The sequence below is a fragment of the Neophocaena asiaeorientalis genome, unplaced genomic scaffold (genome assembly GCF_003031525.2).
Source record: "Neophocaena asiaeorientalis asiaeorientalis breed wild unplaced genomic scaffold, Neophocaena_asiaeorientalis_V1.1 scaffold40, whole genome shotgun sequence".
Classification (NCBI taxonomy): domain Eukaryota; kingdom Metazoa; phylum Chordata; class Mammalia; order Artiodactyla; family Phocoenidae; genus Neophocaena; species Neophocaena asiaeorientalis.
The window spans coordinates 3,804,449-3,831,735 of NW_020185335.1; the positions used below are offsets into that span (position 1 = coordinate 3,804,449).

At 42.2% G+C, this 27,287-nt stretch overlaps 1 protein-coding gene across 4 annotated transcripts in view; it reads left to right on the forward strand.

Annotated features, from left to right (window-relative positions):
- The window catches only part of ZFP1 (ZFP1 zinc finger protein), a 60,836-nt gene extending 46,247 nt beyond the window's left edge, over nucleotides 1-14,589 (forward strand). For 2 of the 4 annotated variants that reach the window (XM_024735802.1, XM_024735801.1), the window contains 2 exons: nucleotides 9,623-9,749; nucleotides 11,376-14,589. In XM_024735802.1, the coding sequence (XP_024591570.1) occupies nucleotides 9,623-9,749; nucleotides 11,376-12,457 (1,209 nt within the window). In that variant the 3' untranslated portion in view covers nucleotides 12,458-14,589. Of the gene's footprint in view, nucleotides 1-9,622; nucleotides 9,750-9,926; nucleotides 10,136-11,213; nucleotides 11,285-11,375 lie in introns of those variants that run through there. The other 2 variants (XM_024735803.1, XM_024735804.1) reach the window with 2 other exon arrangements.
- Nucleotides 14,590-27,287: the final 12,698 nt, after the last annotated feature.

Sequence of the window (27,287 nt, forward strand, 5' to 3'; positions counted from 1 at the left end):
GTGTCTTAAACTGTTGTCAGTTTTTTTTCATTTTTTTCTTTATTGTGTTCCATGACAGTGATTTCCACCATTCTGTCTTCCAGGTTACTTATCTGTTCTTCTGCCTCATTTATTCTGCTATTGATTCCTTCTAGTGTGTTTTTCATTTCTCTTATTGTATTGTTCATCTCTGTTTTTTAAATTTTCTAGCTTTTTGTTAAGCATTTCTTGTATCTTTTCAGTCTGTGTCTCAATTCTCTTTCCCATATCTTGGATCATCTTTACTATCATTACCCTGAATTCTTTTTCAGGTAGATTGCCTGTCTCCACTTCACTTAGTTGTTCTTTTTTATCTTGTTCCTTCTTCTGGACCATATTTCTCTGCCATCTTGTTTTCTTTAACTTTCTATTTTTGCATTGCACAGCCTGCAGGATTATAGCTCCTCTTGTTTCTGATGTCTGCCCCCTGGTGGATGAGGCTGGTCTAAGAGGCTTGTGCAAGCTTCCTGTTGGGAGGGTCTGGTGCCTTCCCACTGGTGGGTGGGGCTGGGTCTTATCTGTCTGGTGGGAAGGGGCATGTCTATAGGCGGCTGTGGGTTTAGAAAACTTTAAGCAGCCTGACTGCTGATGGATGGGGCTGTGTTCCCACCCTGTTGGTTGGTTGTCCTGTGGTGTCCCAGCACTGGAGCCTTTGGGCTGTCTGGTGGGGCCAGGTCTTGGTGTCAAAATGTTGGCCTCTAAGACAGCTCACGCCAATGAATACTCCTCAGTTTCTCCACCCCAGTGTCCTTGTCCTTGCAGTGAGCCACAGCTGCCCCCCACCTCCCCAGGAGACTCTCCAAGACCAGCAAGTATAGGTCTCTGAGGCTCTTATGAAGTCACTGCTTTTTCCCCAGGTCCTGGTGTGCACACGAAACCTTGTGTGTGCCCTCCAAGAGTGATATTTCTGCTTCCCCCAGTCCTGTGGATTTCCAGCAATCAAGCCCCACTGGCCTTCAAAACCAGATGCTCTCAGGGCTCCTCCTCCCAATCCAGACCCCCAGACCGGGGACCCTGTCATGGGACTCAGAACTCTCACTCCTGTGGGAGAATCCTTGTGAATATATTTTCCAATTTGTGGGTCACCCACCTGGCAGCTATGGGATTTGATTGTATCAGGAATGCACCCCCCCTACTGTCTCGTTGCAGCTTCTTCTTTGTCTTTGGAAGTAGAATATCTTTTTTGGTAGGTTCCAGTCCTTTTTTGTCAGTGGTTGTTCAGCAGTTAGTTGTGATTTTGGTGTTTCCGTGAAAGGAGGTGAGGTCAGGTCCTTCTACTCCACCATCTTGTCCAGGCATCCCTGCCTCTAGAGTCACAGGCTGTATATCTACCTTTTTATGATTAGCATTTTCATGGTGTATCTTTTCCTTTTTTTTTTGCTTCAACCTATTTGTGTTCTTATATTTATAGTGTGTTTCTTACCTCTAAGTAACATATAGTTGGGTCATAGTTTTTATCCAGCCTGACCGTCTTTTAATTGCCTTATTATTTTGTCTGTAATTAAGTTCACTATACAGTTGGATTTAAGTCTGTCATCTTGCTGTTTGTTTTTCATCTGCCCTATATGTGTCTTTTTTCCTTTGTGTGTTTCTTTTTTTAAGAAAATGGTTTCTCTAGGGATTACAGTTTCTATACTGTAATACTCACCTCAAATTAGGGTTATACCACCTCACTACAATCCAAGAGCAGAAATCAGTATACTGCAGTGAATTCTTAAAGCTTTTGTTTATCTGTGTATGCCTTTATTTTGAAAAGTATTTTCCCTGGGCATAGAATTCTAGGGTTAATTTTTGTTTCAGTACTTTAAACATGAATTCCATTTCTGTCTCACATGTGTGGTTTCCATTAAGAAATAATTCTTCATTTTTATTGTTCTTCCCTAAAGGAAGTGCGTCTTTTTTTTTCTTCTTTCTTTTGGCCACGCTGTGCAGCATGCAGGATGTTAGTTCCCTGGCCAGGGATCGAACCTGCACCCCCCTGCAGTGGAAGCACAGAGTCTTAACCACTGGACTGCCAGGGAAGTCCCCCTCTGGCTTCTTTTAAGATACTCTTTCTCAGACACTCAGCAGTTTGAATGTGATGTATTTAGGTATAATTTTCTTTGTATTTATCCTGCTTGGGCTTTACTGAGTTTCTTAGATTTGTGGTCATTGCCTTTTATCAAATTTGGAATATTCTCAGCTATTATTTCTTCAAATATTGTTTCTGTCCCATTCATTGTTTTTTCCTCTTCTTCTGGGACTACACATTATCCTTTTTTGTTTTTCCTTTTAGCATTTTAAGGAATGGTGCATTAGACTTTTTTGGCCATGCTTCACATCTTGTTAATGCTTTGTCTTTCCCCCCATTTTTTTCTCTTCTGCTTCAGTTTGAATATCTTCTATTTACCTGTCTTCAAATTCACAATTCTTATCTTCTGCTGGGTCTAGTCTACTCTTAAGACTATACAATGAGTTTTTAATTTCAGTTAAAAACTACATTTTGCAGTGCTACAGTGTCCATTTGCTTTCTTTTTGTAGATCCCAGTTTTTTGTTGAAATATTTCCATATTTTCACTGCATTATCTTTTTTCTATATTAACATATTACTGTACAGTTAATCTGAACTCTTTTTATGCTAACTCTAATACATGAATTACCACTGTGTCTGTTCTTGACTATTTCTTGGTTTTTTGTCTTTTAATTGCTTTTTGATTTTTTTGCATGTCTAGTAATTTTTGTGTGTTGGACATGTTGTATGGTGCATAATTCCCTCTAAAGAATGTAAAGTTTTATTCTGCCAATAACTTAACTATCTGGTGGAACAAAACTGCTATACTCTGCTAGTTCTCCTGGAGGCTTGCCTTCCACCTGCACATGTTAGGAGCCAGCCAAAGATCTGAGGTGAATTTTTTTTTTTTTTGTGGTACGCGGGCCTCTCGTTGTGGCCTCTTCCCGTTGCAGAGCACAGGCTCCAGGTACGCAGGCTCTGCGGCCATGGCTCACAGGCCCAGCCGCTCCGCGGCATGTGGGATCTTCCTGGACCGGGGCACGAACCCGTATCCCCTGCATCGGCAGGCGGACTCTCAACCGCTGCGCCACCAGGGAAGCCCTGAGGTGAATTTTTATGCAGAATTTTAGAGCCCCTTCTCTATGGCTTCCTATCTCCATTACTCTGCCCCCAAATCCCAGTTGTTTTGCAGACCCAAATCCAATTTTTATTTATTCCATGTAGCAATACTGTCACTTTCTGCTTAATATCTATTTCTCTGTGCCATAGTCTAGAAAATATCTTTAGGGACATTTTGCTGGATATAAAACTCAAGACTGATCATTTTTGCCTTTCAGCACTTTTATCATTGGTGTGAATGTTTAGTTCCCTTCATGCTCACCCATCTTTTCAATAATTGTAGCCCTGCAGTGGTTGCTTTCCAGTACCTGCAAACTCTTTTATTTATTTGCCCAGCTTTTGTTGTTTTCTTCTTTCAGAATTTTGAAGTCATTGCTTTTTGGTGTTGTATTTCAACAAGTACAAAGTCCTGTCTGTTTATCAGAATGTGACCTGTTCAGTTCTCTCCTGAAACTTACAGGCTTTTCTCCTTTTTCCCAGGGTTCTAAATTTTTCTGATTTCTCTTCCTGTTTGCCTAGTAATTCATAAAATATTTTTATTTTTCTTTCTTTTTATTATTTTTTATTTTTTCTTACCATTTTCTTTGGGTTGAGCTCCAAGGAAGTTTGTCACTTACCTATGTTTGGTTTGATTCTGTTAAGTATGAAAATGCACAGAAATACAGATAAAAGCATATTAGGTTGAGCTATATGAAATTGCCATTTTTGTATGTCCAAATAGTTGAATGTCATCACTTGCAATACAGTTCAGTCTAATAACTATCAACCAGTTACACCATCCAGTAGTCAATATTTATCATCTTGGCTTATTTGCCTCCACACATGATATGTTTTTTCCTGTTTGTTACACAATTCATACATGAATTCTGTCACTTACTCTCTCTCACTGTATCATGGTTCTTCCCTCCTAGCATGCTGTCACTGCTGGTATTTGGTCACCTCATTCAATGCTAAAATCTTTTTGACTATTAAAGCCAGTCTCCTCACTTTAGAGGTAGCCAGTTCTCTTTTCTGATATTTTTATATTCATTAAGTAGAATTTGAGGATCATGGTATATACATATTTTTAGAATTTTGTTTTAACTAATTAGTGATGTTCCTGGGCTAGCCGTTACAATGCCTTTTATTTTCAAGCTTTGTGTTATTTAAGTTTGTCTCTTATAAAAAGTATGTTTTGGTTTTTGTTGTTTTTAAACTTCTCTGAAGGTCTTAATCTTTTATGAAATGTTTTCAAATCTCAGTGTCCCTAGATCAAGTTTTATTGGAACACAGCCATGTCCATTTGTTTACATATTGTCTGTGCCTGCTTTCGTGGTAAAACAGCCAACTTGATTAGTTGTAGTTGAGGCTACATACTGTCTACAAAACCTAAAATATTTACTAATTGGCCCTGTATAGAAAATATTTACCAACTCACATTCTAGTATTATGAGCGCTTTGAGGGTATTCTGTTACTTTCTGGCTTCCAGTGTTTGTATTGAAACAACAGAAAACAATGTATTTTTTTCTTCTGAGATTGTTAGTTTTTTTATGATGTGCCTAAATGTGGTTTTCTTTATATTTATTCCTGGGGTTAGAGGTATTCTATAGTCTGATGTGAGCTCTTCCAGAAAGTTCTCAGCCATTATCTCTTCAAATATGTTTCTGTTGCATCTTGCTTCTCTTACTGGGGCTCCAGTTGCAAGTATATTAGACCTTTACTTTGTGCCACGTACCTCTTAGGCATTTTGATGTGTTTTCCATCCTTTGTTCTTTTTCTATTTCAGTCTGGATATTTCTCATTGACCTATCATCAGGTTTACTAATCATCTCTTCAGTTGAATCTAACCTGCTGTTAAATCCAATTATATATATTTTCTAAGATTTTTTTTTTTCTACTCAGTTTTACGGCTGTGCTGTTCCTTTCTTTTGTGAAAGGTTATTTAGCCCATGACTTATGCCTCTGTGATGATGAGTCACATTGTGCCTCTACTTACATTGTACTGACGATGTAGTGATGATTTTACTTATACTTACTCCATGAATAGAGTGACCATATCCTGGATGCTGAAGAGCTAAATTACCACTAATAAGACCAATACCAAAATGCAAATAAATTGTCAAGAACAAGTTCAGCCAGAATTGATCTGGGAATCAGTTGTATTCCCAATTGTTGTTATTGTTTGTAATGTAGATTACAAACAATAAAAAGCATTTTTAATGACGAGACAAGCATACTAGGGCATGCATGACATCTCAGGAAAATAAGCCACATTCTAGGATTTACCAGGTATTACCACATTTTCTTGCATAATCTGAGTACAGTTCAGATGCTCTATTATTTTAGCTAGCTACTTAGGATGTTGCTATAGGAATTGTGTGGCATGGCTCTTCAGGAAGCAAGAAAATAGAGGGAGAAAAATTTGAATACTGAGCACCATTCAGTTAGCGTTGTTTTTTGTTTTTTATAAATTTATTTATTTATTTTTGGCTGTGTTGGGTCTTTGTTGCTACACGCAGGCTTTCTCTAGTTGCGGTGAGCAGGGGCTCCTCTTTGTGGCGGTGTGCAGGCTTCTCATTGCGGTGGCTTCTCTTGTTGCGGAGCACAGGCTCTAGGCACGTGGGCTTCAGTAGTTGTGACACGCGGGCTCAGTATTTGTGGCTCACAGGCTCTAGAGCGCAGGCTCAGTAGTTATGGTACTCAGGCTTAGTTGCTCCACAACATGTGGGATCTTCCCGGACCAGGGCTCAAACCCGTGTCCCCTGCACTGGCAGGCGGATTCTTAACCACTGCGCCAACAGGGAAGTCCCCGATTAGAATTCTTTTTGTTTTATTTTATTTTATTTGAGTCCCTAACTTGTACTCATGTATTTTGTGCTAACAGAAATACAGAGATACAATTTCTGGTCTAAAAAATCATAACATCTAATGGGGAGAGTAAAAGAAATAGGGCACATTTTTTTAAAAAGGAAAGAAAAAAGAAAGCAGAGTGAAATATATGCCACAAGAGACATACAAATAAAGTACTCCAGGTTTAAAAGAGAGTAGGGACTCAAATTATGGAAGATCACATCTAAGTGATCTGTGATGTGACCTAAGTGGGAGGATCTGTGCATAGAGAGGGGAGTCAGGGGAGAGAGGGATGGAAGAGGAATTTGAATGGTGTTGAGTGCTAGGCAGTCATAGTTTATTTCAAGACATAATGGATGATGTTTCTAATCAAGGTAATTGTATGAGTAGAGCTATACTTTAGAAAAATCACGTTAGCTTTATAATGTGGAGTAGATGAGAATGAGAGGAGACAGGAAATAAGAGTTAGGAAGCTTTTGTAATAGCTGGGGTGGCAGTGGAAAGAGGAAGCAAAGATAAGACTTGAGGGGTTCTATAGCTTGCCTATAAGGGTGAAGAGTGGTCTTGGGTCTTGTGTCCTTAGTACTTAATTTAGTCCCTGGGAAATTTCCTAGTGTTCCTATTTTTAAAGCTATAATTTCAGAAGTGATCTGAAAGTGGGAATAAATATTTACTACTGGGAAAATCTTGACTCCATGATTGTTGACCTCAATATCATTGATCTCAGGCATAGATGACCCACCACTGGCATTCTCTGCTCCCATGCCATGTGGCTAAAGATTCCTATAAGATGTCATAAAATAATACTATTGGGTTACCTGAAAATTTGTGCAATATAACTAGGTCATTTGTAGTGCCCAGACCTTTATCTCATTTTTTCTTACTTTCTGTGACTTTCCCTGAGGCTACGAGTTATGAGTGGGAGATGGTGGGAAGTCACTGGGGTATGCATTTTAAAGATGGTGACAAGCGTAATGTAGATTTTGGAGGTATTTGGAAAAAGGAGCGGTTAAGGAACTGGAGGTCATAACTGAAGAGGACAGTTACATGGATTCAGTAGACAGGGAATGTTAATAGGTTAAAGAGGATTCTTGTACTCAGAATTAAATTCGTAGGTGAAGATTTTAGACGTTTAACAGTTTGAAATGTCGAGGTCTGCTCTGGGTGTCAAATACACTAAATACACCTCTACTCGTGGCCATAGGATTTGTGCTCCGAACACCAAATTGATTCCACATCAAAACTGCATCTGTCATTGACAAAAGTAATTCTTTGAGGACAGTCATGTTTGACATCCCTTTTAGTCCTATACTATCAGAATTGTGTTTTATCTCTAATTTTTGGAGGTTTTTTGTTTGTATAGAGTATGGAAAACAGCATTGTGAGAAAAAATACATAATATTTTCATATTTGATGGTAGGGTCATTTCTAAATCATTGTAACTTGAGCCAAAATGATGTGCCACAGGTTTATTAACCCTTGTTGGTCTGGCAGCGATGCAAAAGTTCTTATTATACTTATCCTGTGGCCAAGTGAATGTAGATGATTTTTGAAAGTTATCAAATGGTCTTCTATTTTTTTCCTTATAACTCTTCTTGGTTTTTATTACAGTCTTGGTTTTCTAGCTCATGACTCTTCATATTTATATGCTTCAGCATGTCTTTTGTTCCATGTGGATTGTTTACTGTAGTGAAAAGTGTCATATATACATTCAGACCAAGAAACAAAAATTAGCCAGCATTCTTGAAACTCTTGTGAAATCTTCCCTCTGTAGCTGGAATTAGTTCCTTTTCATTGCTTTATAGTACTGATTGTTTTAATGTACCACGAGAAATTAATCTATTGATGAATGTTTGTTTTTCCAGTTTAGGGCTCTTACGTAAACTGCTGCTGTGGATATTTTTTTTATTAAAAGTAATAGACTTAACTTTTAACTATTTTTTATTGAGGTATAATTGACATAACATTTTTAGTTTCAGTTGTACGTTATTTGATATTTGTGTGTACTGTGAAGTGATCACCACAATAAGTCTAGTTAACATCCATCATCACCAGTTATAATTTTTTTTATGATAAGAACTTTCAAGATGTTAGCAACTTTCAAATCTGCAATACAGTATTATTAACTACAGTCCTCATACTGTACATTACATGACTGACTTTGTAACTGAAAGTTTGTACCTTATGGCCCCTTTCATGCATTTCTCCTACCTCCACTCTCTAGCCTCTGGCAACCACCAATCTGTTCTCTGTATCTGTGTGCTTGTTTTTCTTTTTTTTAGATTCTACATAGATTGAGATCATATGGTTTTTGTCTTTCTCCGTCTGACTTATTTCATATAGCATAATTCCCTCAAGGTCCATCCATGTTGTTGCAAATAGCAAGACTCCCTTCTTTTTTATGGCTGAATATTCCATCCGTGGATACTTAGGTTGTTTCCATATGTGACTTCTGTAAATAATGCTGAAATGAACATGAGGATAGCCATCCTTTAGTATCCTAGGGGCGTTGGTTCCAGGGCCCCCCATGGATACCAAAATATGCAGATACTCAAGTCCCTTACATAAAAGGCATAGTATTTGCATATAACCCATATACATCCTCCCTTATACTTTAAATTATCTCTAGATTACTTAAAGTACCTAGTACAATATAAGTGATGTGTAAATAGTTGTAACTGTCTTTTTTTATAATAGCCTTTCTTACAGGTGTGGTGATATTATTTCACTGTGGTTTTGATTTGTATTTCCCTAGTAATTAGTGATTTTGAACACCTCCTGTACCTGTTGGCCATTTGTATGTCTTCTTAGGAAAAATGTCTATTTATCTCCTCTGCCTTTTTTTTTTTTTTTTTTTTTTTTTTTTTTTTTTACTGCGACCCACGGGCCCAGCCGCTCCGCGGCATGTGGGATCTTCCCAGCCCGGGGCACAAACCCCTGTCCCCTGCATCGGCAGGCGGACTCTCGACCACTGCGCCACCAGGGAAGCCCTCCTCTGCCCATTTTTTAATTGGATTGGGTTTTTTTTTTTCTTTGCTATATATTAACCCCTTAGCAGATACATGATTTGCAAATATTTTCTCCCATTTGGTAGGTTTTGCCTTTTCATTGTGTTGTTTCCTTTGCTGTGCAAAAGCTTTTTAGTTTGATGTAGTCTCACTTGTTTGTTTTTGCTTTTCTACCCTTTTTATGGCTTGGATATGGTAGAGCGATCTTTATTTATGCCTGATATTTTATCTTATAATTGGAATTTCATCTTCTGCCTTTAAATATTCAAAGCTTTAATTAACTCTTTAATATTGTCTAGTTTGAGACCACAAAAATAATACCTATATGAGCATCACCACTAACTGGTAACATTAAATACTGCATAATAATGTTTATGTAACTGTCTTCATATGTACATTTTCAGAGGAGAAACAATGTTTTAGTAATCTTAAATACCTGCTTAATATGACAGCACCAGAGATATAGGGGAATCTGAATAAATGCTTTAACTATTTATAAAAATATTTTTTGGAGACATGACAAAACAGTTGGTATCACATGTAAGTTTTTTTAAATGAATGGTTCTTTTACAACATGGTAAGAGTAAGTTTTCATATGTCCTTCCTGCATCACCAAATGCTGATCATTTCAGAATGAATAGCAATATGCCATTTCAGGGATCAGTGTCATTTACGGATGTGACTGTGGACTTCACCCAGGAGGAATGGGAGCAACTGGACCCCTCCCAGAGGATCCTCTACATGGACGTGATGCTGGAGAATTACAGCAACTTACTATCAGTGGGTAAGGACAGCTTTCAGGTGTAGTTCGTAGTTCAATGTTGCCTAGTAGTGTTTAGGTCCTTTCTCAGTTAGCAACAATTATAAGATTCTGAATTGCTAAATGGTTTTGGTGTCAAGCTTCATGTATTTAAGCTGAGAGAGAGTGCAGACTCTGAAGTTCTACCTTCTTTATTTTCAGGCTTTCTGAAGTCCAAGCAGTTAGGAGCTGTGTTCCATTATCAAGTTCTCTGATATTATCAAACCAGATTTTCATGTTGGATCAGTGAGAAGAGTTATGGATACCAGAGTTAGAATTTCCAGTTCACAACTTTCTAGGGAAGATGTGGAAGGTCGGAAGGAGAATCAGATAGAAGCCAGTGGAAGTAATATCCTAGAGATTATGAATGGGTTGGTATCTTTGAAATATTTTTTAGGAATCTATTTTTCAATTCCCTAAACCTTTAGAGGTAGCTGAGAACAGATGACTTGTGCACCTCATATCCTGAGTCATACCTCCAGATATCAGTCTCTTGCTGCTTAACGTTTTTCCTGTTTAATTTCTATAGCTACTCACCTCTCACACTCAAGCCTTGATTCTTGCCTAACATGTTTTAAACCTTTGTTCTGTGATTAGTTCCTCTTTCATTAGTATTCTCACTTAGCCTGAATGGTGACTTCTATATTTTAGGTCATGGGAATTGGTTTAGTAGCCTCAAGGAAAATACAAACTTTTCAGTACAAGAGTGACACAAATGGCAGCAGGATCACAAGAGTCAGGAATAAGCAGTAATACAGAGATGAGAGTAAAGTTCTTAAAGCATAGCTTGAGGCCGGGTAAATTTGATCCTTAAGATTCCTTCAAATAAAAGCAGGGACAAGAATGGTTTGAGGAAGAAATTAAACACATGAAAAGGAGAAATACAGGATACAGTGATGGAAACACTTTCTCTCTCCAACAACTTCGATAGAAAAAGTAGTGCAACCCGCAGTAGCAGTGAGCAATTCTGTCAAAAATATCTTAGATCCATTTTATATTTCCTACAGAATCTATGAATTTCTGGATTTTGCCTTCCACTTGGAAAAGTCCTACTTGGGAGATTTGGAGCTCTGCATAGGGTTCTCTCTGTAAACCTGTGAGAAAGGTTGCCTTTAGGACGTTATTGGTGCAGATGAAAGGAGGAGAGAAAAGGGGAAGGAGCCTCGAGCATGTAGGTGAGGTGGCCATCCGACCACAGTAATTCAGAGTCTCAGTGTTGGCTGCTCAACTTAGATCTGCCTGGGTTTTTTCCCTTAACATCTCCTTATTTTCTTGGTCTGTACCAACTGGTGTCCTTGAGGACACCAAATAGCCTTTGTCTCTGGAATCGCCAGCCTTCTTACATCATTTGTTTTTATTTATTTCCCTTCACCCACTTTTAAGGCCGTTTTGTAATCTGGCAGTGCTATTTGTGCCCATTTTGCCACAGGCTTTGTCTTTTTCTTTCAGAGTTTAAGAGCTAGGAGCACTTGGAACTGGGGACTTTTTTATACTGGAAGACTGGGTCCCAAACTAAAGAGGTAGCCCTACAATGGAACATTTGTGGAGTCTTCACATTCCGTAACATTGTGGTGAAAGGGTTGACAGAGTATTTCATGTGCTCTTTCCTAGAGGTATGGAAAGCTGATGACCAGATGGAGAGGGACCACAGAAACCCAGATGAGCAGGCAAGGCCATTTATAATCTTTAAGAACCAAACCCCAATTGAAGAAAGAGATAATCTCTTTGGAAAAACATTTAATCTTAGCACAGACTTTGTTTCTTTAAGACAAGTACCCTATAAGTATGACTTATATGAAAAAACTTTGAGATATAATTCAGACTTACTTACCAGCGATAGAAGCTATATAAGAAAGAAAGACGACGACTGTAATGGATTTGGAAAAGCACTCCTCTATCTGAAGCAAGAGAAAACCCATACTGGAGTGGAATACTCCGAATATAATAGAAGTGGGAAAGCCTTCAGCCATAAAGAAGGCATTTTTAAACACCAGAAAATCAGAACTTTGGTGCAACCTTTTATCTGTAATTATTGTGACAAGGCATTCTCATTTAAATCACTCCTTATTAGTCATAAGAGAATACATACTGGAGAAAAACCTTATGAATGTAACGTGTGTAAGAAAACCTTCTCCCATAAGGCAAACCTCATTAAACATCAGAGAATTCATACTGGGGAGAAACCCTTTGAATGTCTTGAATGTGGAAAAGCTTTCACCCACCAGTCAAACCTCATTGTACACCAGCGAGCACATATGGAGAAGAAGCCCTACGAATGCAGTGAATGTGGCAAGACCTTTGCCCAGAAATTTGAACTTACTACACACCAGAGGATTCATACTGGAGAACGACCCTATGAGTGTAATGAATGCGCCAAAACCTTCTTCAAGAAATCAAACCTCATTATACACCAGAAAATTCACACAGGGGAGAAACGCTATGAGTGCAGTGAATGTGGAAAATCCTTTATCCAGAACTCACAACTCATTATACATATGAGAACTCATACCGGAGAAAAACCCTATGAATGTACTGAATGCGGCAAAACATTCAGCCAGAGGTCAACTCTTAGATTACATTTGCGAATCCACACAGGAGAGAAACCATATGAATGTTCTGAATGTGGGAAGGCCTTCAGCAGGAAGTCCCGACTCAGTGTCCATCAGAGGGTTCATACCGGGGATAAACCCTGAGACTGCAGCCAGGTTGTACTGTGAGAACCCTTCCAATAGGGAGAAACCTTGCAGAGGTGCTGAAGGAATATGGAAACTCATACTGAGATACAATCTGTCAACCCAAAGTGTGTAAAAATGAGGTCCCCTAAGAACAATATTGTACTGATAGTTAGGTATATGATACCCAACTAAAGAATACATATCAGAATATATCCAATTGTAAATAGACGTACTTGGCTGTATTACAGTGAGTTTTTTAAAATCTTGAATAATTCATTCAATAATGAAATATTCTGGGCAGCAGGCAGCATAAAGGAGCTAGAGACAGTACCCTAGGAGTTCAGTGGTTATGTGCGAGAATATGCCACCAAAAAAAACCCTGTATTTTAGATCTGCACATGTGAATTTAACAGACACTGAGAGTTTGGAATTCTTGTCTTGATAATCAAATTAGGACACATCAAACATGATTTTCCATACTGAACATGTGTTTTTCAGTACCTTTACAATCCTGTCTGCATTCCAAGTGAAACACATAACAGATTTCCATAGCATGTAGCATATGTTTTCTCCTCCTCCTTGCTGGCATATATAAGTTGGTATGACCATTGTTATTGAGCTGCCTCTTCAGTCAACAGAAGACAATGTTGTTGAAGTTTTAACCTTTTGGGTTTGCTGAAGATTTCCTAGAAGTATTATTGACATAAATATGCAAGTGTGAGATAATTAAGAGAGACTGAAGAGAGTGAAAGGCAGCAGATGTGGGTTCTATCACTCAGTGTGCACCACGGAATAAATGGGCTGTGTAAAGAATAGCCACACCCATCATGCTCTTGTTATTTTCCACTGGGATATTTACATACAAATGCAAATGCATGTCTTACCAAAATATTGTATAACCCAGAAACTACATGTATTTTTGGGTGTTTCGCTATTTCTCTTAATATTTTATAAATTGTCTTGCAAAAAATAGGATGCATATGTAGTTCGTGTTACATTTCAGAGACTTTAGAGGAAAAATAATTTAAGAAACTGTCAATAAATGTCTTATATTGCTTTTTAAATTTTCCATGTGCTTAGTCCACTTTAGAAATAAATTTTTCCAGAATTCTGTTTAAAGGAGGCATTTCTTCCATGAATTTCACTATCATCAACCAAAAGCATTCCCTTTGGAACCTGACTTAGTGTAAGTTACAACTTTGCTTTAAAGGCTCACAAACACTTCATAAATTAGACTTTAGTGATCTCCCCATATATTATTAACCTTAAAAAAATTCTTATTTTTGCATAACTCAGAGATTCCATTTTAGGCTTGATTTCAAATTCACCAGTTCCTGTCCTTATCCATCACAAATCATGCATTAGAATTGTAAATGGCCACTGTAACTGGCCTTTTTTTCTTTTGTTTTTGAAGATTATTGATGTGCTATGACTGTATATGAATGTGAATGATTTTTCTGAACAAATTTATCAGAATATCCGTAGTTCAGTAAGTCTTTGTCTTTCTAAATTGTCATCTTATCTATAGTAATGGCAAGGAAGCAAGGGAAGAGGTTAACTTCCTACACTGCTGTTAGAAATACAAATTGTGACAACCTCCTTGGAAATAATTGACTGTCTTCTAACGTTAAGAACACACATGCAGTTGGCTCTTGAACAGCACCAGTTTAATATGCGCAGGTCTGCTTATACACGGATTGTTTTCAGTAAATGCTGCAGTCCTACACAATCCGTGGTTGGTTGAATCTGTAGATGCAGAACCTTGGATACGGAGGACTGACTTTATACTTGGGTTTTCGACTACACTGAAGATCCGTGCCGTTAACCCCTATGTTATTCAAGGGCCAACTGTACTCTTCAACCCAGCAGACTCACTTCTGGGAATCCATCACTAAGAAAAAAAATAACGTGCCAGTACCTAAGACTATGTGTTTATCAATGTATATTGTATTTTTTGGTAAGGACAAAAAAGGAAACAATGTGAATGACCATCAGTAAGGGAATGATTGAATAAACTGTGGTAAAGATATACCACAGCTGGACAGTATTCCATAGGAAAGAGCGTTTAGGGGCAAATGCCACCAAGACAGATGGGGGGAGGGGGGAGAGAAAAAGTGTGTGTGCGTGCCTGTGTGTGTGTGTGTGTGTGTGTTTGTACACCAAATTTTGTAAAATAAAAATCTAAAAATGTTGTGTTTATGTGTATTTGTATACGATTTTATGGGCCTGGAGAATAGAATTCTCCAAAGTCAAAAATATAATTAACATTAATTTCAATGGAAAATTTTTCATGCATTCCTTAGTCTCTAACATTTGTTTATTCTGGAATACCAACATAACCCATTTAAGTGGACACAGTTAACTAACATGAGTTAACATAGCATGACATAAAGCAGTTCCCTTACTCTGTACGGTGGCCGGCTGCTGTGTTCTGCTCCAGCTTTCATGGCTGTGTTGTAGTCTTGAGCCTGGGTTCTCAACTAAAACACATATTTGACATTCCTTGTTGACATGATGGAACCTTTAATACAAAAAAAAAAAAAAACTAGTAAACACCATTGTAAAGCAATTATACCCCAATAAAGATGTTAAAAAAAAACACATAATTTTGACAGAAGCATAGAAATAAAAAAAAAAGACTAGTAAAGACAGAAAAACCAATGAAAAACATGCAGGGAATGCCAAGGTTATCATTACTCTAAATTAGCAAATAACAAATGCTTTGAGAAATTTCAGCATAAACACCTTTACAATTAAACAAATGACCATAGGGGTGACTGTCCTTTCATGAGCTGTTTGCTCCCAAGGCCTTAGAAATCCAGATCAGAACTCATAATTTTTTTTTTAAAGTGCCTTGTAATCCTCATATACAGAAGTGATCTTAGAGGAGGAGACTCCTGAAGATGAGTTCTTATAGCCTGGACATATGACTTTATTTCATCAACCTTACAGCAAGCTAGAAGGCAAGTTGTCATTTCACTGGTGAGGTGCAGGCCAAGAAGCGGGACGGTTTGTACAACAAATTCTACCTGTCCAAAACCCATGCTCACTGTACTTGACCCCGTGACGTCTTCACTCCACTTTTTTTTTTTTTTTTTTTGTATAACCACTGCGCCACCAGGGAAGTCCCCACTCCACTGATTTTAATTAGACATTTTCTTTCCATTTCCATAGATATCTTTTTCATAACTAGAGTGCTTAAGTATTTTAACTTTTCCACATTGTTTTATGCTCTATAAATCTAAAGTTGGGAACATCTTGGTATAAAGCCAGTGTGGCTAAATGGAATTGGTGTCACTCTACTGTTGTTAAGTCTCAGGACTAGTCAAATGGGGCATAAGGTGACAGCACCATAGGCAGGAGGCACAAAGCTCGCAAAGACGTGGAAATGTGAGACACTGGGTCCTCCTCAGGAGGTGGGGGCTCTGTGGGGTGCTGCTGGAGGTTTAGTCCCAGCCACCCCTGCTGTCTCCCCTGTCACATTCACTACTCTCGCCCACAGTCCATCTTCATCTCTTCAGCTGAGTGACCTACATAGAGCCCTGTGCCATCCCCAGGCCGTGTGTGGCTCACCCCCTTACCTGATTGTCACAGCAAATCCTGCTGGCCAAAGTACAGTGGACTCTTGGGACCTGGTCTCCACTCGACAGTCTCGTGACTTCATCCGGTCTGCTCTCTGGTGTCTGGAGAAGGAAGCTCCCATAGCTCATCCTGCTGATCACAGTCAGGGAACCATGGCTGGGATCCCTCTTGCTTTATTTTCCAGACCTCAGCTGGATGTTAGTGACCGTCTTCTCCTCAGGTCTTAGCTCTCCTCCTGCCCCCAGAGAGAGGCTGCCCTTCTGCCTCAGACACGCACATTGAATCATTTCATGTGTGACCCATGTTTTCGTAATGTAGAACCCACCTTCCTCGGTAGTATAAGGACTGTCAGAATGTTAAACAAAATGCAACTAACAAGCCAAAACATATAAAAATGTTAGGGACTCGTGTGAAAGAACCCAGAGATGGGTACTGAAGAACCTAAGGGAGCATAAAACCCCATGAGACATCGTGGCAGCAGATGAGGAGACACTCATTCATTCCAAAAAGACACTGTAAGCACCAACAAGGGAGCAGGCACTGTGGGCTCCTGGGGCTATGCTGGTGAACAAGATTATGCTGTGACAGAGGGCTCCAGCCCTTGGGGCATTTACATATGAGCAGCGCATCCCAGGAGCAGACAGACAACCCAGGCAGAGGATAGGTTCCCTGAAGCTGGAAATGCAGGTATGGGCTGGGCCTGTCCCTTGTGAGAAAAATGAGAAGCCATAGTAGGGTCTTAAATAAGAAGTAGCATCATCTGCTTTTTAAAAAGTAAATGAGCTTGATACTAACTGGGAGGAGAATTTGGGTAGAGCTGCCCAGAAGCAGAAACCCCCTCTCAGGAAGAGAAGCCTAAGAGATGGCGTTCTGCCAATTCATAGCTCCCATCTGACTGCTTTCAACAAAACTCCTTCAGAGAGTAAGCAGTGTTTCCTCCTGTTACTGACCGTTGGCAATTAGTGAGAAACCATCTTGCAAGGATCCAGGTTCACTTCCTTCCGCCTTCCTAGATCTGTTCCTAGTGTCTTCTGGTGTTTTCCCTATTCCTCCTGCCTCCAGCCTATCCAGACCCCTGAGGATTACCTCTGCCCACCTCAGAACTGTGGAATTCCATGCCCTGAAAAACATTTACAGTAGTTCATGCAGGTTGTTTGGGGGTGGAGCTGACATTAGCACTTTTCCTTTGTCTGGTTGATGCTGAATGTGGGAGGAGGAAGTTATTCTGTGTCCCTGCAGGTCGCTGAGGCCATTACTGAAAGTGAGAAAACTTGGGGCAGCAGGTGGGGCTTGATACCTCTTAGGGAGATGAAGAAACACCAGAGCTGAGCAGAGACTGCCCCCTGAGATACGGGGAGTCCTGTCACGCGGGAAGTATGCACTTGAAGATGGCAGGAGGCCTGTGGGAATGTGGCCTCAAGATTACTTTGCTCAGAGCAACAGACGGTGAAATGTTGAAAACAAGCCAGGCTTTGTCTGTGATGAGGACCTACGGGCGGGCCTGGCTCTGATCAGCTGATTTGGCTCTTCTGGGTACAAGAGCAGCCTGAAGGGTAGGCACCGGACGGCTGAGCCTGAGTCAGGAAGAGGCAGCTGCGGGTTGCCCTGCTGAGACAAAAACTGTCATCGACGGAGCAGGCCACCTAGAGGAGCAGGTGGAAGAACGTGACCTCAAGGGGGTCAAGCTGGTGGGGATGTCAGTATGGCTCCCCTGTGGCCTCAGGAGGTCAAACAACAGCAATAGCAGCTGCTACCGGACCAGTAGTAGTAGTGGTAATAATAGTGAGACAAGCTGGGACCTGGGACCCTTGGCTGCAGTGCTTGCACCTGGACAAACGTCTCCTGGAGCAACAATACAAAGAAATGATCAGGGACTAAAAACCCTGTGCTCGCACAGTTGGGGCAAATCATGGACAACAAGATACAAAAAGACAAAACCAAACCCAACCCAGCTGCCACTTCTGAAGAGCTGGGAGCAAAAACAGGGTGTCGGGAGCAAAAGCAGGGTCCTGTGCATGCCCCGTGCACTCACCACCACCAGAGGGGGGGGCAGACCAGCTAAGCCACCCCTCCAGTGTGAGCCCTGGACACACCTCTACCCTCACCTCATATAAGGAACCAGCTCGCCCCCCCCTTTATGGAGCGAGAAGGGGAACCTGTTACTTGTTTCGCTCCCTCCTGCTGCGGCAGGGGCCCCAGTAAAGCCTTGCCTGAATTTCTTGTCTGGCCCCTATGGATTGGGGAAGGCCAAGAACCCTGTTCTGTATCAGACTTAGTGGCACCCAACATGGGGCACTTGTCCCACGTTGTTCCAGGGAGAGGATCTGGGCACCTCCAGGACCACCGAATGCAGCTTCCCTGTGGGTGGCAAGTGGCCACCTGAACCTCTTGTGTCAGCATCACCACATTTGCTAAGTCTGCCTTCCTGGCCCCTGGGGGCCTCAGTGCCCTCATTCAGGCAACGCTTTCCCCTCCCCTTTGTCCCTTTCCCTCTCCTGAAATCTCTCTACTTCTCCTTTCTCCGTCCTCTCCTACTTCTGTCCTGTGGTTCCGAGAGTGGATGTTGGGCAGCTACAGCATCACTCCTCCCAGCTTCTGAGACCTGCTCCCTCTGGCCGGCAGTGGCTCACCTTGATGGGTGACAGGCAGAGGTGGGAGAGGCTCGCCTCACACCGTGCCGACACTGGTCCAGCAGGCTCTTCTTGATGGGAGATTTATGAACGATAGAGGTTCAAACCTCATATTGTGTACTGGCTGGAAGTCCTATCGTCCCAGTATTCCCACCTTTATTACTGTCTCTTTCTCTTTTTCAGTCTTTTCTGTTCCTCCTCCCTTTACTTCTCCATTGATCCTTATACCCGCACTCCCGTCCCCTTTATCCTGAAAACTTCTTGTTTGTGTCTTTAAGTTTTTGTCATTGGTGTTTTTGTTTCATGTAGTTTTGTCTGTCCAGCTGCTCCTGCAAGTCTCTGCTGAAATTGTGGGCACGATGGAGCATTTAAGCCTTAAAATACAAATACAGCCCACATTACCTGAGACTCCAGCCTTGGGTTACTTGGTGGGATTTTAAAGAGCAAAAAAGAAAAGAGAGGCGCTTGCATTTCTCTCCTCTGCCTTTGCAATGTAGCTATTCTGCCTGGCCTCTCAGGAACTACCTGATCCATCTGTAGTCCCCCAGACTGAGGGAAAAAAGAGAGGCCTTTTTAAATTCAAGCGGGAAAACCATGAGGTCTCTGGTTCTGTCTGTCTTTATGTAAGAACTAACTTGTAAATGAGTTGTATTTAATTGGCTTAACAGAAAGTAAGCACTTAAATACATTCTCAGAAATAATTTTTTAAAAACTCACCAGAATACTTTTCAGGTTCATGGGATCTGGGAAATATTCAATATTGAATTAATATCTGGTATTAAAGCTAGCTTAAGTTTGTGGGTTTAATTAATACAGACCTGTCTTTAGAGTCATCAACATTACGTATAATACTTCTATTGTCCTAGGGTTACTGGAAGTAAGTGCACATGGTTATGAAATTTGCCAACAGGGAAAGTAACCTGCTATGATTAAACTTTTAAGTAAATGTAACTGAGATAAGAGCTTTTTGGTAAACTCTATAGGAATAATTATGTTTTGGAAATGTCCATCTAAAATAGTCCCCCCAAATTTTGGTAACTTGAAACTAAATTAAGTTAAATGATAGGAATTCATTGAATATCCAGGCCAATTCAAATAAGAAAAGGGAAAAACGTAAACTCTACCATAACACTGCCTGGCCTTTAAATAAGTTGGAGGGATGGAGAAAAATGGTCTGAAATGGGTCTCTAAATTATAATACCATCTTGCAATTGGATTTTTACTGTTGCAAGATGGGAAAATGGACTGAGGTTCCCTGTGTTCAAGCCTTCATGATCCTTTACCAAAACCCTGCTCTGTGTAGCTCCTATAATCAAAAGCCTGCGGAATCAGAAAGCACTCCTGACATTTCAGACGATCCCCTTTTAACCTTCCCCAGCTCTCAGGGGGGAACCAAGTCTCCCCTTCTTTTCTGGAACCACCTGCCTCTCCGGAGCCACCTACTTCCCCAGATCCCTCTGACCGGTCCCAAACTCCACCTCCCTGTGTCCCTTTATACCCTCCGTTACCCCAGAAAGAAGAGACTAGTCCCTCTGGGGTAACTTTTAGTGGAACTTCCTATCACCCAGGATCAGGAAAATATGCCCTCTTAGGGAAGCGGCAAACAGTGAAGCGACAATCAGAGTACATGTGCCCTTCTCTATAACCAGTTTAGCCCATTGCAAACAGAGACTGGGCCGATTTTCTGAAGACCCTAGTAAGTTTGCTGGAGGGTTTCAGGCCCTAACTCTGACCTTTGATTTAACTTGGAAGGATGTCCAGATAGTCGTATCCAGCTTGCCAGGGACCAACCCAAACATTTTGGTATGGGTGGGGAGACAGTCCCAAATCAGGAGCCCTGCTGGAATTATAATTCCCAGGATGGAACAGAAACCAGGAAGCAAATGATGATGCATTGTGTATTAGAAGGGATGAGAAAGTATATCAAAAAGCCAATTAACTATGAAAAGGTTAAAGGAGTGACCCAAGAAGGCAAAGAAAATCCAGCTCTCTTTCAGGGACAGCTTGTGGAGGCTTTTAGAACACTTACTGATCCATCTACTCCCGAGGGCCAGTTCCTACTTGGACAACTTTTTATCAGCCAGTCTGCCCCCGGCAAAAGCTCCAAACGTTACAATTAGGCGCGCAAACCCTGATGCCCAACTCCTAGAGGTGGCCTTCGGGGTACTTCATAATTGAGACCAAGCTGAGAAGGAATAGAGAACTTAGTGTGAAAACAGGCAGACCAGGGCTCCTGCTAAACCAATGGCCATAGCTGTCAGCCACGCCTTATGACCTCAGGGCAACCCAAGGGGGCCAAGGAAGTTTAACCATCTACCTGGAGACAAAACCAGCAAGGGGAAATGCTTCAAATGGAAGTCAACCGACCACTGGGCCCAAAACTGCCAAAAAGAGCCCCTGGTCCATGCCCAGTCTGCAAACGAACAGCTCTTTGGAAATGGGACTGTCCCCAGTTCCGAAGGGGAAGGGAGGTTCCCGCTCCCGAGATGGCCGTGCTAGACGACTGAGGAGGCCCAGGGACTCTGGCGGCTCCCTTTCATGAGACGTCTGTCTCTGTCGAGCAGCCCCAGGTGGTCCTTGACATGGCAGGTAAGAAAACCAGTTTTATAATTGATACAGGAGCCACTTACTCTGTCTTGATCTCTCATGCTGGGCCTCTTTCCTCCGTAAGCTGTACAGTGACTGGTGTCGATGGAAAGCCTCACGCCTGTTATTTTACTGGGCCTTCACTTGCCAATTTGAACAGCATTTAATTTCACATGTCTTTTAAGTTGTGCCTGAGTGTCCTACCCCACTAGTGGAAAGAGACTTTCTAGGCTCCCTTGGAGCCATATGACGATTAGGAGGCGCTGAGCAGCCCCTTTTCTTGACTCGAAGACAAACCAGCTGGAAGAACAAAGCCCTATTCCCAGCCATATTCTACACAGAGTAAACCCTGCAGTTTGGGACAAAGGAATCCCTAAGAAGGCTATAAACGTCCAACCTGTAAAAATCAGCCTTAAGCCAGAAGTCACTTATCCTCACGAGACAGTATCCCATAAAGTTGAAGCAAGAAAGGGTTTGCAGCTGCTCAGAGATAAATTCCTAAAGCATGGCCTCTTAGTGCCCTGGTCTCTGTGCATTACCCCTCTTTTGCCAGTTGTTAAGCCAAATGGGGAATATCCAATGGTACAAGACCTTAGAGCAGTAAATGATGTAGGGATCCCTATACATCCCCTTATGGCTAATCCTTATATTAGCCCAGATTCCTGGAGATGCCAAATGGTTTACTGTCCTTGACCTCAAGGATGGATTCTTTTGCATCACAGCTCATCCCTCATCTCAGTATCTGTGCCTTTGAGTGGACTAACCCCCACTCAGGCCAAATGCAACAATATACCTGGACAGTATTGCCTCAGGCGTTTCAGGACAGCCCACTTGTTTGCCCAGGCCCTAGGAAAAGAACTAAGGGAAATACACCTAAAAGAAGGGGCTGTCCTACAGTATGTAGATGACATATTAATACGTAGCTCCACCGTGGAGGCCTCAGATCAGAATACCATTGAAGTCCTTAATTTCCTTGGGGCCCGGGGCTGCAGGATCTCCCAGAAAAAAGCACAAATCTCAAAGCAACAAGTTAGGGCTTCCCGGGTGGCGCAGTGGTTGGGAATCTGCCTGCCAACGCAGGGGACACGGGTTCGAGCCCTGGTCTAGGAAGATCCCACATGCCGCGGAGCAACTAAGCCCGTGAGCCACAACTACTGAGCCTGCACGTCTGGAGCCTGTGCTCCGCAACGGGAGAGGCCACAACAGTGAGAGGCCCGCATACCACACAAAAAAAAAAAAAAAATCTGGGATATATTATAAACCCTGGAAGTAGACAGTTGTCTCCAGATAGAAAGCAAGTTATATTAGGCCTCAGTGCCCCAAAGACAAAAAAAAAAAAGAAAACTTCGTACTTTCTTAGGCATGGCAGGATTTTGCAGAATTTGAATTCCAGGATTCTGACTAATGGCTAAGCCTCTGTATAAAGCCACGAAAGGCCCAGAAACAGAAGCATTACTTTGGGGAACAAGAAAAGGCTTTTAATAATATCAAACAGGCCCAGCTGAAAATCAGGGGACAGCTCTGGGGGTCCTTGTACAAAAGCTAGGAGAAGTTCCTCAGCCTAGGCTATTTTTCCAAACACCTAGATTCCATGGCCTGAGGCTGGCCTGGCTGCCTCCAGGTGGTAACTGCCACTGCTTTATCAGTGGAAGAAGCTGACAAGCTTACCTTTGGACAGCCACTGGAAGTCCAGACCCCTCACCAAGGACAAGGGATTCTGGAGATTAAAGGCCACCATTGGTTAACTGGAGGTTGCCTTACTAAGTACTGGGCTTTACTCCTTGACTCCCCGGAGGTAACCTCAAAACGTGCCACATCCTTAACCCGGCTACCCTGATGCCCACTGAAAGCCCAAAACTAACACATTCCTGCCTCGAAAACTGTGCCCAGGTTTATGCCTGTAGGCCTGATTTAACAGACCAGGCCATAGAAAACCCTGAGGGAGAATGGTTTACTAATGGCAGTAGTTTGTTAAAGATGGAGTCAGGAGGGCAGATTATGTTATTGTGAGCGCTCATAGTGTTATAGAAGCAAAACCTTTGCTCCCTAACAAGCCCAGAGGGCTGAGCTAATAGCCCTAACTTGAGCCTTAATGTTAGGGAAAGAAAAAGTATAAATATATACACAGGCTCAAAATACGCCTGCCTTGTTTTACACGCCCATGATATCTGGAAAGAAAGAGGACTTTTAAATGCAAAAAATTCCCCTGTAAAATACGGGGCTGAGATTTTACATCTCACAGAAACGGTTCAAAAACCAAAACAAGGGCTTCCCTGGTGGCGCAGTGGTTGAGAGTCCGCCTGCCGATGCAGGGGACACGGGTTCGTGCCCCGGTCCGGGAAGTTCCCACATGCTGCGGAGCGGCTGGGCCCGTGAGCCATGGCCGCTGAGCCTGCGCGTCCGGAGCCTGTGCTCCGCAACGGGAGAGGCCACAACAGTGAGAGGACCGCGTACCGCAAAAAGAAAGAAAAAAAAAAAATAATAACTGCATGCATGTGCAGCTGGGGCAAATTATGGACAAAAGATACAAAAAGACAAAAAAGAAAACAAAACCCAACTGCCACTTCTGAAGAGCTGGGAGCAAAAACAGGGTGTTGGGAGCAAAAGCAGAGTACTGCACATGCCCCCTGCACTCACCACCACCAAATGGGTGGGCAAAACACCTAAGCCACCCCTCCGGCCTGACCCCTGGACACACCCCACCCTCACCCCACATAGAACCAGCTCGCCCCCAATCAGGGAGTGAGTAAGGGAACCTGTTACTAGTTTTCGCTGCCCCCTGCTGCAGCCGGGGCCCCAATAAAGCCTTGCCTGAATTTCTTGTCTGGCCTCTAGTCAATTTCTATTGATTAGGGAAGGCTAAGAACCCTGGTTGGTATCAATAATAACAACAGCACTGTTGTTATTGATGACGGTACAAAGATATTTCCTTGCTTATTCTGCTCTTGAAAGCATACTATCTGCTTTATATGTGTTAACTCGTTCAATAGTCAAATAACCCATGACACCCATGACACAAGTTGTTTATTCTTGTTTATAGAGGAAACTGAGGTTCAGAGAGGCTAAGGAATTTGCTCAAGTTACATGACGTGATACAACACTAAGACTATGAAAAGTTCAGGTATATTGTAATCTAGTGCAACCACTGAAAAAGTTATGGAAAGAAGTATATCTAAAAAGCTAACAGATAAATTAAAATGGAACTCTTAAGAACATTTTTAACCCAAAAAGAAGGCAAGAAAGAAGAAAGGAACAAACGGGGGGGAGGCACAAACAAAACAAGTAGTATGATGGTAGACCTAAAGTTCAATCATATTAATGAAAGGCAGAAATTGTCTAATGGATAAAAAAAAAAGCAAGGCCAAACTATATGTTCTATAAAAATCATGCTTTTAATGTAAAGACAGATGGAAAAGTAAGTGGATGGAAAAAATATTTCACAACTAGTAAACACAAGAAGCTTGGAGGGTACTATTACTATCAGATAAAACAGACTTCAGAACAGAGTATTACTAAAGGGTAATCATAATGGGGTTAATTCGGGGAGACAAACATGTATGTGCCTAGTAAGAGAGCTTCCAAATAGACAAAGCAAAAATGGACACATTAAAAAAAAATGGATACATTTAAAGAAAGACAATAAAGATGTAAAAAAAAAAAAAAAGACAAACGCACAAGCATAGTTGAAGATTTTAACATCTTCTCTCAGCAATTGATAGAATTAGACAAAAATTCAATCAAGATATATAAAATATGAACACCACTATTAACCACCTTGATCTGACATTGATAGAACATTTCACCAGGACTTCCCTGGCAGTCCAGTGGTTAACACTCCACACTCCCAGTGTATGGGACACGGGTTTGATCCCTGGTTAGGGAACTAAGATCCCACACACCACACAGCACAGCCAAAAAAACAAAAAAAAATTTTTTTCACTAATAGCTGTGGAATATACATTCTTTTCAAACGCACATAGCACATTCAACAGAATAGATGTATGCTGGGCCATACAAGTCTTTTTTAGAAGGATTGAAATCGTACACAGTGTTCGTACAGAATTAGAAATCGGTAACAAGATAACTGTAGTATAAGCACCCGACTGCTGAATCTTTTAAATTGTAATGCGGGTGCCTGGCTTAAGCTTTTGACCACTGAGGCATCCATCTGAAAGACAGGTATCCCAAGTAACAGGAGACCCTACCTGTGACCACTGAGTCGGTGGGTCATGCCTGGACCATGTGTCCTGACCCAGACAAGTGAAATGGCACCAATGGCACCATGAAAGGGGTAATACAGTGGAGGCGTGGGGTCTCTGTGTCACCACTTGACTCACTGCTAGGGCTCTTCCTCCCCTGACCCAATGGGATATATCATGGGTCCAATCCCTGGTGCAATGTTGCTAAAAAATTAATAGACCAATATGAACATCCTAAACGTCTGGTGCCAGCTTCTGCTAAGAACCCTGCAGAGGTGCACCGGCTCCTTGATAAACTCAGAACCTGCAACAAGCATCCTGTACTACTGCACACCGGCACGCCAGGCTCTTATGTTCCGCTCCAGAGGCCGAGCAGCTGTTCCCAGAGACCCTGTGAGTACTGCGCTAGGGGAAGCAGACCCCAGCCCAGCGAGGTCCGCTGGGGCACCCTGGAGAGGAGAGCAGCCGCTTACAAAGCGGGCTCACGGGGACGTCATCCACAAACATCCAGCAACAATGCATAAGATTAAGGTAACAGGAGAGAATCACAAAGTAGAAAGAGAGCAGAAACTATACCTTAACTGAAATTCAAACCTTCCTGAAAGATTTTGGGAGACAGGATCAGGATGGCAGAGGAGTAGGACAGGAAGCTCACCTTCTCCCACAGAAACGTTAAAAATACACCTACAAGTGGAACAGTTCACACAGAACATCTACTGAACACCAACAGAAGACCTCAGACTTCCAAAAGGGCAAGAAAACCTCCACATAACCAGACAAAAGAAAAAGAAGCTGGGATGGGGCCAGTGCCCAAGGGAGGGAGCTGTGAAGGAGGAAAGGTTCCCACCTCCTGGGCAGCCTCCTCACTGCAGGGAGATCAGCCTGGACGGAGGGGGAGCTTTGGAGCCTAGAAGGAGAGTGCAGCAACTGGTTTGCAGAAGGCAAAGTGGAGAATAACCTGCACAGAAGGTCAGCACCACTGCCCTGCGCTCCCCACCCTGAGACCCCCATCTGTTGGTGCAGGTGAGGGCTGGGGGCTGACGTATAGGCTTCAGAGGTCAAACCCAGGGAGAGGACTGGGGTTGGCTGCCCAGGGACAGCCTGAAGAGGCTGGACTGTGGCAACTGAGGGTGTACTCAGAAGAAGCCTGGGCCCACCAGAGAGGCAAGGTACCATTACTGGGGGCACATGAAGAGAGGGGCAGGACCACCATAAGAGCTTCTTTCCTATGAGCCCTCCCACACAACAGGACACTGCCTACAGGAGCTTCGGGGGTGAGTGCAAGTTGATGCCACCATCGTGGGCTGCAGAGGTGGGCACAGGCCACTGCTACAAGACCCCTGATCAGGTACCAAGCACTGCCCCTGCTGTCCCCGGAGTGTGCAGACAGCAGCTGCACATACAAGACCTGTGAGCAGGCAGCAAGGCCTGCCCCCACCATCCTGGGAGTGCGCAAGGGCCGCTGCACCTGCATACCCCATATCAAGAAGATAACAGCCAGCACACACTGAGGAACTAAAAGCAGCCCCTCGATTTCAGAAAAGATGGCAGAGTAGAAGGACTTGAGCTCACCTCCCCTCACGAAAACACTCAAATCACAGCTAACTGCTGAACAACCATCTACAAAAAAGACTGGAACCTACCAAAAAAGATATTTTACATTCAAAGAGGAAGCCACAACGAGACAGTAGGAGGGACACTTTAGCAACATAATCAAATCCCACACCTGCAGGAAGGGTGACCCACAAACTGGAAAATATTTATATCGCAGAGGTTCTCCCACAAGAGTGAGAGTTCTGAGCCCCACAGTAGGCTCCCCAGCCTAAGGTCTGGCATCAGGAGGAGTAACCC